Source organism: Sinocyclocheilus anshuiensis, unplaced genomic scaffold, assembly GCF_001515605.1.
Source record: "Sinocyclocheilus anshuiensis isolate Anshui unplaced genomic scaffold, SAMN03320099.WGS_v1.1 scaffold265, whole genome shotgun sequence".
In the NCBI taxonomy this organism is placed as follows: Eukaryota; Metazoa; Chordata; class Actinopteri; order Cypriniformes; family Cyprinidae; genus Sinocyclocheilus; species Sinocyclocheilus anshuiensis.
The window spans coordinates 118740-134795 of record NW_015536465.1 but is presented as its reverse complement, the minus strand read 5'-3'; the positions used below and the strand labels follow the sequence as shown (position 1 = coordinate 134795).

Here is a 16056-nt window from a genome sequence, read left to right as displayed (position 1 = left end):
ACTATGAGCTACAGTATGTGCCCTCAATGTGCATTTCTGCCAAGCCCAAACTGAGGTGAACTACGCAGCAGACTTCTACCCAACAGTCAAAGGGGCATTACATCAGTGTGGACTCAGAGGAAGACCGCAAGGGTGATTTGGGACAGGGTCTTAGAGTGCCTCCAGAAACAGGCTTGGGAAACACTTGTCTAGATGACAATTTTCATTCTGTGTAAAGACCTGAAAAATTCATGTGGCATTCCTAGTTTATTTAGAGTCATGCTGCAACCCTATCCCTAACTCTAAACCTGAACTTGTTAGAAAATTCAAATCTCTTGTGTTTTCTAGAACAATATTTACCACCAGCCTCTGTGATTGAAATGCCTCCAAAATAATGGATTCCATTTGTTTTTGGTCTCTATAGATCCTTCTAGTGGAAGATGATGCGACCATAAGGAAGATTACTGCAGCTGCTGATTGGCTCTTGCAGTGTCTTTCTCAAGTAGGAGCTGCAGCAGACATATCATCCTTGTTGAAAGCATTTCAAGTATACTCAAAGACAATGCCGCTTCTTCACAACTTGGTGGTGGAAAGAATTCAGGATCTGCGTGACAACAAACAACAGGAGCATTTGAGGGCTTCTCTAGGAACCCTGAAGAAATGTGTTTCCATGCTGCACACTGCCATGTACACGACCATCAAACATCCACACAGCGAGGAGGCACAGAGTGCAAAGCAGTACATCTTAAAGCAGGTGGACTCAACTGTAAATGACATCATAACCACACTCAAGAGCAACTGTGAACCAGCTGCCAGGGGTTCATGTGGATATTACACCGTTATACGAAACAAATTACTAAGACTGCTTTCTGATCCTGCATCTGTTAAAGATGGTGGTTTTGATGTTATACTTCGTGACCTAGTGTTCTACAGCATGGCGGTAGCAAACACTTCTCGCAGGGATATTCAGTTTGAGGTTGCTGCACACTCCAAGCAAGTCCTTCAGCTCTGGTCAGAGATGTCACAACAAATGAAATGCTGTGATGATCAACAACTTGCAAACACATGTGCTGCTCTATTGCAGCAAATCCACAAACTTGACGATGCTGTTGTCAAGGCCACCCAGTTGCAAGTAATGGACATATTTGTCACAACTTCAACTCCCTTGGAACAGTTGGTGCACACCGTGAGCTGCATCTTCCAGAATGAGCAAGATGCAGATAAGTTGCCTGTGGAAACACTTCGGGTTCAATCTGAATCCTTCATGGTTCATGCTGACAAGATATCAGAAGTAGCTGGCTTCATCTCAGCTTTAGCGTGTGATGAAAAGAGTCTTGAGGGTGTAGAGAACTCAAGGGGATGCATCATGAGGCTGAAACAAGCAATTTGTGTACTTATGCAAAATCTAGAGGAAGACGAGGTGCATTCAAGTGAGGCTCTGGAAAAACTAAAAGAGATGCAACAGAGATGGTCAGAGGAGTTGGAGCAGCTCTTGCATGCATGTAGTAGCATCATAAACGTGAAGGACTTTGTCTGTCTTGCTCTTAAGGAGATGCAGATCAACTGGATGGAGTTTGTTGAGGCACATAAAGATGAAGATGCATACTTTCTCACAAAACAGGCAAGCTTGCTCATTGGCCACATGAGCTTGGTAATCCAGCTTGTGAGAAGACATGTCAGTAAGAGTGACAATCCAATCTACCGTAATGGACTTCTGGTTCTGATAAAGCAAGCGGAAGGATCCGCTGCCGAGGTGACAAGTTATGTCACTGATATCTATTCTTATACCAGTCTTAGCAATGAGGCTTTCTCATTGCTCTCTAAAAGTGTTTCAACAGCCCTAAAACACTTTGATATTCTACGTGAAGGACTTGATGGTTTGCAGCATCCACATCTGCTCAGCCCACTGCGGGAGGGGGCCCGCCAGTCTGCCGGTACTGTACCATGTGCAATGCCCATTTCAGAACATGAAAGATCCACTGAAGATCATTCTGATAAAAGAGAATCTGAGTCTTCAGTGCAAAGTTCAACTAGTGAAGAAATTCCATGTCAGGTCAAAGATGGTTTTGAGAATCCGGCTGTTCAAACAATAATGGAGCATGATGTGCCAAACCCTGAAGAAGCATGGATTGCACCTGTCGTGAAATCTAAAGCTGTCGTACAGCTCCATAATATTGATTTGTTGCCTCTCTTGTGTGAAGTTGTCTGCACGACCAAAGGTAAAGATGTAGAGGCTCTTAACATAGCTTGCACTGGAGTTCTAGGACTCTCAAACAGCTATGCCCAAGCTACAAGAGAAGCCATCAGTGTCATAGACACAGCTGATAGTGAGGAAGTGGAAAGTCTGCGGTCTAAACTCGTGTCCTTGACACCCTTGCTTGTCCAGACAGCACAGGAAACAGCCATGAGTTCAGCCATGAGTACAGATAGCATTTATAAACACAGTACGGAATTCTCTGACCTCATCAAAAATGCCCGTAAGATATTGCTGCCAGTGGCAGGGATGTGGTACCATGCTGTTTACTCCATGTTCCAAAACTATGTACCCAATATGTTGGAGTCCATCACACAGGAACTCACGGAGGTCATGTGTTTATGTGCAGATGCTGTGCAACTTGTGACATCAGCAGATATAAAGGTGATGGGTGAGTGTCATGAGAGTATAATGTCTTTGCAGAGCAAGCTCCAAAAAGCTCAAACCAACACCAAGAATCTCACAGACATAGCAGGTTCAAGACCAACTCAAAATGACGAACTTGATGGTCTCTGCATGCTTTGGGCCTTGTCTGTCCAAGTAGTGTTGAACTCATTGGATAAGATTGTGGGAACAGCTACGACTGATGGTAAGGGGCATATAATCACACATCAAATGACACCCAAAAAATGGTTGTTAGTTATATCTGAGAACTCACTTCGTATACAAGAAGCTGCAAGACTGTCTTCTCTGAACTGTCGAGATAGCTATAAAGTTAAACTGCTAGGAGAACTACAAGACGACGTGAAGACACTTACAGACTCCTACCTACAGGCTGCTGAAGAAGTTGGTACAGTGTCCCTCTCAAGTGTCCTGATGCTGGCAAAGTCAGAGCTGCTTAAGAGACAGCTTCAGATTAAAATGAAAGCACTCTCGTGTCTCCTGAGCAAAGTTAACCAAGATTATGTGACGGCCATTCAAAACACTATTGCTTTGGCATTATCTGTCCAAAGAAAAGATAGTGACATGGAAACTGAAGATACTCTGGCACAGTTTGAAAGTGCTGCCGAACTGCTTATGCAGAATGTTAAAAGCGCCACAGAGTCCATTCAGGACTGTTTAAATTTCATTAGAGACCCAAAGGAAAGGTCCAATCTGAGATTCATTAATGACCACTTGACATTTCAAATGTCAGACATTGTGAGTAGAGCCAGACTAATAGCAGAGACACAAACTCTTGGAGACACTCTCACCCTTGATATCCAGTCACAGTGCTGGTCAGCAAAGGCACATTACCTTGTTGAAGAAATCTGTAAAGTAGATGGAATTCTTGCAGTCACAAAGGAACAGATCAAGTGTAGCTTGCAGGGCAAAGAGTCTAGTAGATTTGTCATGTCCCGGACACCAGGTTTCACAAAAAAGGCAACACTACATCCTCTATCCACAAATAATCAAGGTTCTACTAAAAGCAAACCAAGTGTCCAAGACGTGTCCAATCAGGAACCAAATAAGGTAAAAAAAAAATGTTGATGAATCATGTTAAAGTTGAAGAATGGACAACATTTTAGATCTAGCAATATAAACTATTTATATTATATACTCAGGAAGAGACATCCCAGAGGAGCCCAAGAGGTCCTGTGTTCAACTTAGTAGATACGACCCTCTCTTACACTTCTCTCTTTCTGAAATGGGAAACTGAGAAGTGGGATGATCAGGGTAACCAGATTGTCAAGGTGACAAAAGAAATGGCAGATAAACTCTATCACATGGCCCAGTACCTAAAGAAGAAAGGGCCAATCCAGGTCAGAAGCTTTGAAAGTTTCTTCTGTATAAAGGTTATGTTCCCATACTGACACTAGCTTGTTTCACCTGTAGACCAAAGATGCTTTTGTAACATCTGCTAAAGATCTTGTCTCAAGCGGCCAGTCGATCACCCAGTTTGTGCGTGTCATAGCAGACCACTGTCTGGACAAGCATTGTACTGAGGAGCTCTTTGTCATTGCAGAGCAGATCCTTACCATTTCCAACCAACTTACCATCATTTCAAGGTGAGAGACGATCAATAGTATATCTCCGACTCGCAACAATTCTGATTGTCTGATTCTGATTGTCTTTCTTGCAGCATCTGAAAGTTACTTTCTTCCTTAAATCCCTGACACATTCAATCATGTGCAAACAACATTACCAATAAATTAAACATGCAAAAATCTCATGTGACCCAAGGGGTGCATGGTGTCTCTCCAGTGTTAATGCAGTTACTCCTGGGTGCAAATCATCAGATGAGATCCTGGTGAAGAATGCACAGAATCTACTCCAGACAGTTATCCAAGGAGTACGAGCTGCAGAGACTGCCTGCATCAGGGTAAGAATTATGAGGACCATTATGCACCAGGCAATCAGTAGAAAGTAGTGATGTCTATATTTTCTTGTATGATATTTAGCATGCTTAACTTTGGTGTTTCAATTTTAAATGGCTGTTTCTGATTTTATAGGGTTTGAAACAGCCTGAGCCAAACTCGGAAGCAGCAAAGGCAGCAGCGTTCTGTTTCCAGTGGAAAAAGGGTCTCCTTATGCACCGAGCTCAAGAACAGCTTAACCCCGAAACGGATTATTTGGGTCTACGAAGGACCTCCCAGCATTCAGCGGCGCCCAGCCTTGCACCACCCATCAATGTGTTAGATAATTACAAATGAGTAAACACAAAATAAAGGCTCTTCATTTTGCCTGTATCTTTTGGATATATTCTGTTGTTGTTATATGTTGAGAAAGTCAACAGCCTTCCGCACCAAACTAAAAAGCATTATGCACACAATGTGCTTTTAGAAAAAAAACACAAAATGTGAATAGGGCAAAGATAAAAAGATTATTTTCGATATCGTTTTATTTCATTATCAATGTTTAAGTAGAAATTGCACACCTGATCACATTTATTTACTGTAATAATTGCAGAACTAAAATGCATATTCTAATACATATATTTCTTGAAGTCTATCGATCAAAAAAAAAATTAGTTAAAACAATTTAGCAACATGTAGAAAAAGGACATAAATACCAAAAATGAACACGTATTCCTAATGTAAATCAAACTCCAAAAATACTGAATGTATACATTTTACAGCTGCAGGCATTTACAAAGGAAAAAATATGTTGATATGGTATGCAGTACGCATACACATTCAGTCATTTTAATGATGATTTACATTAGGAATGTGTGAATGTCTTCACATTGCTTATGTCTGAATTATATACATGTAATGTATACATGTACAGGTACATCTCAAAAAATTTGAATATCATGAAAAATCAATATTTTTTGTCACTTATTTCATAAAGTGAAACCCATATATTATATAGATTCATTACACAGTGAAATATTTCAAGCCTTTATTTCTTGAAATTTTGATGATTATGGCTTACAGATAATGAAAACCCAAAATTCAGTGTCTCAGAAAATTTGAATATTACATAAGCTCAATAAAAAAAAAAGGATATTTTAAACAGAAATGTCAGGCTTCTGAAAAGTATGTTCATTTCTATGCACTCAATACTTGGTTGGGCCTCCTTTTGCATGAATTACTGCATCAATGCGGCGTGGCTTGGAGGCAATCAGCCTGTGGCACTGCGGCACTGCTCAGGTGTAATGGAAGCCCAGGTTGCTTTGATAGTGGCCTTCAGGTCATCTGCATTGTTGGGTCTGGTGTCTCTCATCTTCCTCTTGGCTTCAGGTCAGGCGAGTTTGCTGGCCAATCAAGCACACCAACACCATAGCTGATTAGGGTGTGACACCATGACTTTCCAATATTGAACTTTTTCACAATATTCTAATTTTCTGAGAATTTGGGGTTTTCATTATCTGTAAGCCATAATCATCAAATTTTCAAGAAATAAAGGCTTAAAATATTTCACTCTGTGTAATGAATCTATAATATATGGGTTTCACTTTCTGAAATGAGTGACAAAAAATATTGACCTTTTTCATGATATTCAAATTTTTTGAGATGTACCTGTGTGTATATATATATATATATATATATATATAATCTCAACATGTTTGAAGAGCTATGGTAAATGCATTTTAGAAGTATGATTGTAAATGAGATCAGGTGTGAAATTTTTACTTGGACACAGATGATGATGTGATGTTGACAATATTTGACTAAATATTTTTGAAGATTTGATCCTCCAAAATCATTGTATAGTAAAATGCATAAGCCTGAAGGCTAAAACAATGATTAAAATTGTTCAGCCGGCTGCAATTGTCATGGGCTTCACAGCACAAAGTGACATCCACTTAAAAACACTAATATCAGAATCACTTAATTTCTTTATATTTTATTTTAGACATCAAATTTAAAAAGAGGAAAGTGACTGCTGTATTTAAATTCCCTTTCTAGCATTTCAGTCAGACTGGTAAAAGAACACAAAAGCAGTTCAGCATTTTCTGTGGAAAAACATACAAATAAAATAGAATTATCTACGCAATAAACAATGACCATTAAAAAAAAGCCTTGTGTTAAAAAAGAAAACCATTTACAATAGAGATTCTCTGAAAGGAATCTCATATGAACCGTTTCATCACCAAAATCACAAATTTGATGAAATGCACACTTGACATGAGACACAGAAGTGCTGTTATATTACAGTGTTTATATATACTCTGTATGTAGTTATATGATAAATACTGTGGAGATTTAGAAAAAATGTGTAATTTTCTATAGCTTTTTGCATTACACAGTACTACAAATATGAATAGTTTAAGCCACACATCCCTTTTAACCGCTGATAGCAACAGAAGCATTGCGACGCTGATATTACATATACTCACCTGTTTAGCAGACTCTGTTTACCAAAGTCTCCATATACCAGATACAATTGTACTTAAAATGCTTCTTGAGCAAATAAAGACCTTGCCTATCCAATGTCTATCTATGAATGCACAAGAGGCCAAAAGAAAAACATATCTGGTTAGATCATGATGCAGCTGTGGAGAATGTATGTACAAACAAATAAAAATAAATAGAAAAGCTTCATATACATGCAGTGTGAATACAAAGAACAGATGTACAGAATACAGTAAAATGCATGAGCTATATTCTGTATAGGTGTGTTTACTGACAGAATGGAGAGGCTGTAGGGTCAAATGTTTTAAAGACATCCCTCAAGGGCCTGTCTTTCTTCTTACTGTCTTTGTCCTCCTCATCCTCTTGCGGAGTCCCAGCAGCAGGGCCCACATGTTTGTTCTGCCGGGGGTCAGTGTAAGCAGGCCGTATCAGTCCTGCTAGTGCTTGGATAGGCAAGTTGTGCACAGCAGGAGCTGCAGCCAGGACTGGCGAGCAAGGAGACGCTGGCATTACGGTAGGCACAGGAGGATTTGATGGACAGCCACTTGTGTTGCTCTCAGAGTCATCAAGTGGACTTTTTTCGTCTTTTTCCAGTCCTGTGCCCTGTGATGGTGAGGCATGTGGTGGAGAGCTTGGGAGCTTCACAGACGGCTTTAGGATACTTGGTTTTTTAGAGAGCTCCTCCCTATCACGTTTCGGGGATAGTAGGCTGTGATTGCGTGGATCGTACAAACTAATCCCGCCTAACAGTGTGGTAGGGCTCTCAAGTCCCGCCCCCATTGAAGATGCCAAGCGGGGAGCATATGGGGGCAACTTTTCTGACTCAGGCTTAGCGGAAGCGGCAACCGGTTGGTTTGAAGATCCACGCTGTAGCCGCGGGTCAGTGGCTCCTCCTCCAGAAGGACTCTCCCTCATACCCGGTAGCTTGGAGTCCAGGCTGCCGGACCGGCTGATTCTGGGATCAAGAGTCTTATGAGAACGTGTGTCCACGGGTTTGTCCGGGTGGTGGTGGTGAGCATCTACAGTCCTACTGGGAGGACTGCAAAGTCGCACAACGCCCTCTTTGAAGCGGGCAGCTACCAGACGTGGATCAGGAGGTGTTGGGGTTGCTGATGGAGGGTGATCCGGTGGGGAAGAGAGGCTACGGTTTAGTTGAGCATCTGCGATTAAAGGTGGGAGCGGAAGATTTATGGAGGGCTCCTGTTTGGGAATCAACAGAGGAATGAGGTCCTCTGGAGCCCAAACCACGGTTTGCGCAAACGCCGGACGGTGGAGGAGAATATCCACCCGGATGTGACTGAACTGCTTGATTTGACAGCGGGGGTCACGTAGCGCAGCTCCAGGGCTGGGATCCAACGGGATCAAGGCTGCTCGTTCCCTCAGCTCTCTCTCACACTCGTCATCATCCTCTCCAGCGGGAGGTTTATGGGACACTGGGGGGTTTGGGTGGCGATGAGGGTCAGGTTTAGAAGAGTCCAAAGGTTTCATCTTGCGTGGGTCTCTGGCAAGCCTGGGGTCCCCGACACCATCTCCAGCGTCTTTCCTGGGGTCTGGGGGACGCTGACGAGGGTCAGCTTTTATTCGAGGATCATTGGGCAAAGCTCGTTCCTTCTGGAGTCTGGGGTCGGCTGGTCCCACGCTAGGCTGATTTTTTAACATATCATTCTGCTTCTTTAGAGTATTAAGGATGGCTGTTACGCTACTACCCTCTTCCTCATCACTGGAGTACCAATTAGGGGCTTCATCTAATAAACAGAAATGATATTAGAATATGAACATTTAAACAGAATCAAACTGAAACCAATAACTATTTTAAACTTACTTTGTTAATGAATTATTATCAAATATTAACATTGATTTGACTATATATAAAAAGTTAACATGACCCTGGTTACCTCGACAAAAAGCCAGCAAGATTTTTCCATTGGCTTTTGGATTATTGCAAAAAAATAAGCTCTGTGACCAACATGTTTTGTTAATCAAGATAATCACAAATTAACACAACTTAGTTCTACTTAGCCACTTGTTAGCAACTGCTTTTTTTCAAGACACATAAAAGCTTCAAAGAAATAAGGTATTACTGATGTATTTTATGTCATAGAATAAAATGTGAAAATATCTTGAGCTTGTGTTAACCTTAGACCAAAAACCCATTCAAAAAACCCACCGACTTCAGGAGGATGGAACCAGTAGTTCAAAAAAGTAACTTGTTTCAAGGTTATAGGACTCATTCCTGCAGCACTCTATTGTTCAGGGTTAAAGCAACACTGTTTCAAAATGTTTATTTCCAACATCCCAAGCTAACCTTTCTCTCTGTTGGGAGGTGCAGACCCTTGTCCCTCATCCCTGTGAGAGTCAGAGTCTTGCTTGTTCTGGTTTAGATGTAAAAACAAAGCCTTCTGTACAGCCGGAAGGAAGTCCTGCATCCCACTGGAATCAGAGTTACCATGTGGCTGGGAGTCTTGCATGGGTCCCTCATCTGTAGATACAATGGAAAACAGGGCATCAATAGATTCATATTTTATAAATATCAAACTTTTCATAAAAAACAACAACAACAAAAAAAGAACAATGCCAAATGAAGACCTACCCCCTTGGCCCAGAGACTGGCTGCTAAACAAATTCTTGAAGAACTCTGGGGGCATCTGGCCCATGTTTTGGAAAGGCATGTTCATTGGCATGTCAGGCACAGGTTGAAATGAAGCCCCCTGTTGATTGAGTGGAGGACGGTTCATGTGATGCATGTTTCCATGAAAAGCAGGCGGCTGACCTGGAGGTGGCATAGGTGAGCACTGGCCAAAACCCTGGGGTGGAGGTTGGCCTGGTGGGCTTTGGGGCATTCCTGGACCTGTGAATGGTATGGGAGGGCTCCCTATGGAGCCTGGATGAGAGGAATGGGAAGCATTGGGTGGAGAAGACATAATATTGCCAGCCTGCATTTCTTCAGGGCTACTGCCAAACTGTGGACCACCTTGAAACTGTCCAGCAGGGGGAGATGTACTGTTGTAGAAATTGGGCCTGCAATGAAAACAACAATGAAACATGCTACAAACGAAAGCCCAAACAAAAACAGCAACAAAAACAACTATTATTTAATTGACACTCACTTGGGCTATTGGGGAAAAAACAACTTTCTAAACTTTTCTATAATAATGAACAGGTAATCCATACAATGCCAATCTGAAGTAACTGGTGGTCCTGAATTTTAAAGTAGTTTGGCAAAAAGGTGGAAATAATTAACCTTTTTGAAGGTAGAAATAATTATCTACAGTTCAGTTTGACTTGTAGAATGAAGATATATTTATTGATATTGCCAACTTGTGAATAGAAGTATACGAAAAAGCTAAATGACGATGTTAAAGCAGGTTATATGACATGTAAACAGACCAAACTTGACCAAATATTCTGGATGTAAACAGTCAGCGTTAAGAGGACTAAGTCAAGAAACACCAACGGTACCTTAGAGCAATCTTTTGTGCCAAGTCCACAGTAGGCTGAACTTTAATCTCAAAAAGAGAGGGGATCTTCTTGCCTCCATCCGGTGGACTTCCAGGCCCAGGAGTGGGTAACAATCCAACTCCTGGAGGTGGTTTAGGTAGTGGAGCGATTCCTTGTTTTCTCAGATCTTCTAACTCCAGCTCATCCTCAATGACAGTTTCCTCATCTGTATTTAGGATCTAAAACGTGCAACAGCAATTAGGTTTCCAATACATGATTTATTCATTGAATGTGACATAAAATAGTTCAAAGAGTTGATGCTAAAACTTAAACCTTCCTAGATGTGACAGTTCAATACCTGGACTTTTTATAAAGTGCTAAAATAACTCTAATTGTGACCCTGAAACTGGATAGTTACTGAGAACACATTTTATTACCACTGCATAGCTGAGCAGTTGAATTTACTTCAAATTCTCAGTAATCAGTGTGTATTTTAAATATGAATACAGGGCATGTATTTGTACGGAAAAAGAATGTTAAGTCAAGCATTTGTAAAAATGTGTGCATTTGTATGGAAACTGAATATTAAGTCACAATTTAGTCCATACCTTCTCCAAAAGTTCCTTGGTAACATCGGTTAAAGGTTCATGGGAGAACTTGCAGTTGTCTCCTTGATAACACTTTGCTCCGGTGTGAAAGAACTTGCAAGGATACTCACGTACACTTTAGGGTCAAGGTCCAAAACGAAAGAAAAAAACAAGAGAAAACCCTTTCTTTTTTGACTAATGACATGTTAAGATTATCTCTTACTGTTAATCTGTAAAAACATATCCAAGAAATGTTTTGAAAGGATATTGTGCATGTATATACAGATATCTCCTTTGGTACAGTATCCCTGGACATAAAACTTGCACAGTTCTTTCTTTTTCTCTGGAACAACATTATCATGTTCAAACTTGCACTGGTCCCCCTGTGAAGCATTAAGATCACGTTTCACTTACAAATGAATTTTGACAAATAAAATGAAATACTGTTTAACCCTACATGTGTGTGAAAAGGGTGGAATGAGCTTACCTTGATGCATCGACCCTCAAGGAAATATTTACAAATGTGCCTCCCATTGTGTTCAACCGTATGTTGATTAATGAATTCCTGGCTCATGATTGGACGCTTCTTCTGGAAACTGGGCGGTCCTCTAGAATCCTGTATGAGGACAAGACAATAACATGAGTGCCCTGAGATCTTACCGGTGATAGTTTATTCAAAAATGAGAAATTCTCACCCCGACTCCTCCACCCTGTTCTCCTCCTCGACCACGACCCCGGCCCCAGTTCTTGCCCTTTTGTTTCTTATTCTTGTTCTGCATTCCCCGTCCCCTGCCAACGGCACCACGACCTCTACCACGCTGCCCACCAACTACATAACAAGTGAAAGAAAAAGACGAAAGATAATCAAAAGGAATAAGCCACATTTAACTTGAGATCACGGGTTTAGTCTGTTGGGTCTTCAAATGAATTCCCATGCAGACTTCTATAATATTTGCAAGTAAAGTAAACAAACATACACTGCTGTTGTTGTTTTTGTTGTCCCTTCATGATTGGTCTCTTGGCCTGGTCTTTAGGCCCTGCTTTGCCATGACCAGACGACTCTTTAGCATGTTTGTATTTAGACAGCTCCTCTGAGAAATCATCGTCTTCATCATAGTCGTACTTTTCTTCACTGTATTCACTGTATTTATCCAAATCGCTGGTCTTGTGCTGCACAGATCTCGGTGGTTTTGCGGATTCATTTTCCCTCTGGAGACGTGGGTAGAAAAGAAATGTAATTGTATGCTCCTGATAAAGAAATTTTAAATCTAGTACCTGACCCTGAACTCACCTGTGCCAATTCTCCGTCACGATATGTTCCTTTGCTCTTCTTGCTCTTAGGTCTGTCTTGACGCTCGTGCTCTGAGTCATAGCTGTCCGAGCTGGAGCCACTGGATGGAGAGTGAAGCTGAATTGGAAAATGTTGAAAAAAAAAAAGGTAAGAGAAAAGGTCAAAACTAGTAACAGTTGCACAAAAAGATACAACGCCCGAACGTACCTTTTGTCGGTCTCGTCGCCTTCTCTTCGACCGTCGTTTTTCTTTCCTGTGTCGCTTTCGCGAATGCCGGTGTGACTTGTCATCTTTTTCTCTGTCTTTCCCCTTCTCTTTGTCTTTCTCGACCTCTTCAGACTCTTCCTTAGTTTCCTTCACTTCTTCTATGCTTATGCCTTCATCATCTATTTCTCCATCCTCCAGTTCTCCATCCTCCCTGTAAGATCAAAACAAGCATGTTTGAGGATTTCATTAACAAAAACAATGAGCCAGGACAAGTGCTATCAAATCAGTGAAATAGCTCAATATTCTGAGCAAAACAGTCACTAGTATTCAAGCATCATTACTATTATTGCTCATACTCAGAATTAGGGGTTTGTTATGAAGTTTTAAAGACTTGAGCCAGAAAGCAATCCTCTAGCAACCACAAAGAGCATGAAGCAATGCATTGGCAAACACCTACAACACCATAGTATTGTGGCAGTGAGCTTTGCATAGGCCTTCAGTAAATCTAAAATTATAGCTATAACTTAAAACTTCTCTAGAAAAACATTGTGAAAACAACTAAAACGAAAAGAATAAAAAAGTGTCTATTCTGTTCTGAAGACCATAGGCTTTTCTGTTCATAATACAATTTTTAAAACATGAAGTTGTCTTTTTTGTATGTTTAAGATGAAATAAATGAAAACCTAAAACATTTTGGGTAATTCCAGAGTCATGTAATCATGCAGCATAACCTTTCCTCTTAAAGGTGACATATCATGAAAATCGGACTTTTCCAGGTTTTAAGTGCTATAATCAGGTCCCCAGTGCATCTACCAACCAAGGAAACGTGAAAAAGATCAACCCAATCACTTTGTTTTGGGAAGCCTTTTTCTGCAAGCGTCTGAGAAAACGAGCGCGTCTGATTTCGCTCCCTTGGTGACGTGGCAAAGGGATCTCATTATAATATTACCGCCCCTTAATCTGTAAACTTCCACTCAAGCCGCCATCATTTTGATTTCACAAGCGACAACGGTGTACCAACTCTAATGCCATGGTGAAATATTGAGCAAAACATGCTAACTGTTCTGTCTTTGGCTGCACAGACGAGCACAGAACACTGTTTAGAGTCCCAGCCTCAGAGGAGACGAGAGAGCAGTGCATTTATTGATTTATTTCATGTATATTGCTGCTGCCACACTGATCTAAAATAAACAACTCTATTCTGGAAAAGGGGGCGGGGAGCAGCAGCTCATTTGCATTCAAAGACACAGGCCCGAAAAACAACATGTTTCTGCTTCCACTCAAAATAGGCATTTTCAAAATAATATAATAAATGATCTGTGGAGTATTTTGAGCTGAAACTTCACAGACACATTCTGGGGACACCAGAGACTTATATTACATATTGTAAAAAGGGGCATAATATGTCACCTTTAAATGCTCAATGCAAGATGAACAGAGCAGCAAACTCTTATTGGATTAAAATCAATACGGATGTAATGTTTTGCCAGGTGTCAAATTCCCAACAGTTTTCCAATCGTTAAAGTCTGAAGTGAGAGCAAGGACACAATAACACTGAGAGTCTGAAGGTCTCTCAGTTTTTGCCAAAGTAGGCCATGACACTATAGAAGGAAACCAAGATCTCTGGGATTTTTGCACAGCTAAATAAATGGCCTTTACATACAGTGACATAGCATGGAGCATGCAAAAGATGCCACTATGGTCCTCTAGTGTGTTTAAAAACACAAAAATTTGTTTCTACATAGTTAATAAATAGTCAATGTTTGCAAATGGGATGATGTAGTGACTATGTATGTGAGATTATTGGTTTGATAACTAACTTGGTGTCTTCTGTGTTTGACTTTGAGGGCAAAAACAAAGGGAAATGGAAGAAAACTCAATAATTATTACAATATTTTAACCACACTGCATTTTTTTGATTTTAAACATATGACCAATAAATGCATGGGTAATGCACACACAGAAATACAAGGTGCTACATTGTTGTAAAACGTAATCTGAAACTAGCATGAGTTGCAATGAGGCTTTTTTTGCATCTGGATGCTGTCAAGGACAAGCCAGCAATTTCTTTATTCAATAACGCATGCTATGCTTATACAGCAGCATTGGCAATATTTTCCACTTAAGTGCAATGAATAGGATATAAATGCATCTGAATCGGGGTCAGAAATTATTCAAGAATCAGGACATAAAACCCCTCCAGAAATGCCCTAGATATTTAAAAGCGGGGGCCAAAAATTCTGTTATCTGCTACCTAACTTGATAAATATTTTATCTAGGCCTATCTAGTTATGAGTTCAGAAACAATGACATTATTCAGCATTATTTCTGACAATGACATTTGATATAAATGGACAACACTCTGTGTGATGTTATAAAAATTGATGATGAATAGTGCACAAAAAGACCAGGAATGCATGAAAGAAAATAAATAGGATCAAGTGGGCAGATGAAACTTAAGACACTCATCCAAACTCCAAAGCCTCCAATCACTGGCTGATAATTAAAATAGCTGAACACATGGCTTACAATGCCTCAACAGTCCTGTCATATGAATCCAGACATGTTTTCCTTTCCCAGGTGGGCGGGGCATTCCGATGCAACGTGAGTGGGCGGGGCATCTTATGACTATTTACATATTCAACAGCCTTGAAACGACTTATTAACATTACTATAATAACCAACTACAGCCTTCAACAAAAACCTAAATGTCCTAAATCAGCTAAATAAGAGCGCGAACAAATGTGGAAAGCGATGGATATTGACAAAGATGAGCAGTGTCACTCTGCAACAGATATTAAAATGAAAGTGCATGCAGGAAAATATGTGAACTGGGGGGAAAGGCCTGTCCAAAAACGAAAACGAAGCCTAACGTACTTGACGTTGAAAAAAAATAAACAAGATAGGTGTCTAAATATTCACATTCGCTCGATAGACGCACACAGTGAAGCATTTGCAGATAAGAACATGTTTACTCGACCTTTTTTCCCCTGTCAGCTCACAGTCTGTCATGTTTTTGTCAAGTACGGGGCTTGGGGGACTGGAGAAGAGGCTCACAAAAGCCATGATGGTTGGAAACGGAACTGGCCCTTCTCCGCAACCAGAGTGAGGAGCATCAGTCACTCGTTGGCTGAAGGTTTTGATATAACGTTACTGACAGTCTGGAGGAAAAACTCACGGTTTACGCGTCTCAACAACACATGAGACGCTTTACAGACATTATATCCGCTCTCATGTTTAACGCTGTCTCAACACAGCTTTGATACCCTCAGCTTTGTTTATGTCCCCGGCGGTTTCACAGATGCCCTGGTGCGAGACTGCAGACGCAGAATATTGTGTTTATGTTCGAAGGCTTTTTCGGGATCTTCCACAGACATGGCGCCCGCAACATTTTCGTGAAAATGGCTGCGAGGATCTTGCAGAAGCCACTGGTCCCGCCCAGTTCGTGAGCGGAGCCAATCGCTGGGCTTTGGAGCTACAACGACTCGCTCTGCTATTGGTTGAAGCACTGGCGCCTAA

General features: G+C 40.9%; 1 protein-coding gene across 1 annotated transcript; it reads right to left on the bottom strand.

The window, feature by feature from the left end:
- Window positions 1-6899: 6899 nt before the first annotated feature.
- LOC107688298 (zinc finger CCCH domain-containing protein 6-like) lies at window positions 6900-16056 on the bottom strand. The gene is made up of 12 exons (XM_016485954.1): window positions 15518-16056; window positions 12538-12748; window positions 12331-12447; window positions 12017-12248; window positions 11735-11868; window positions 11527-11655; window positions 11308-11422; window positions 11061-11170; window positions 10474-10691; window positions 9605-10032; window positions 9320-9493; window positions 6900-8759 (listed from the first exon to the last, which is right to left on the bottom strand). The coding sequence occupies exons 1-12, from the start codon at window positions 15601-15603 to the stop codon at window positions 7282-7284; spliced, it is 3432 nt and encodes a 1143-aa protein (XP_016341440.1). The 5' UTR covers window positions 15604-16056; the 3' UTR covers window positions 6900-7281.

What these genes read in the sequence shown, in the direction of transcription:
- LOC107688298 (XM_016485954.1), bottom strand. Translation starts at nt 15,603, where the DNA reads ATGGCTTTTGTGAGCCTCTTCTCCAGTCCCCCAAGCCCCGTACTTGAC. An exon ending in GGCGACGAGACCGACAAAAG is followed by an intron (nt 12,448 to 12,537) that starts GTACGTTCGGGC and finishes TTTCCAATTCAG; the next exon opens with CTTCACTCTCCATCCAGTGG. An exon ending in GTGACGGAGAATTGGCACAG is followed by an intron (nt 12,249 to 12,330) that starts GTGAGTTCAGGG and finishes CCACGTCTCCAG; the next exon opens with AGGGAAAATGAATCCGCAAA.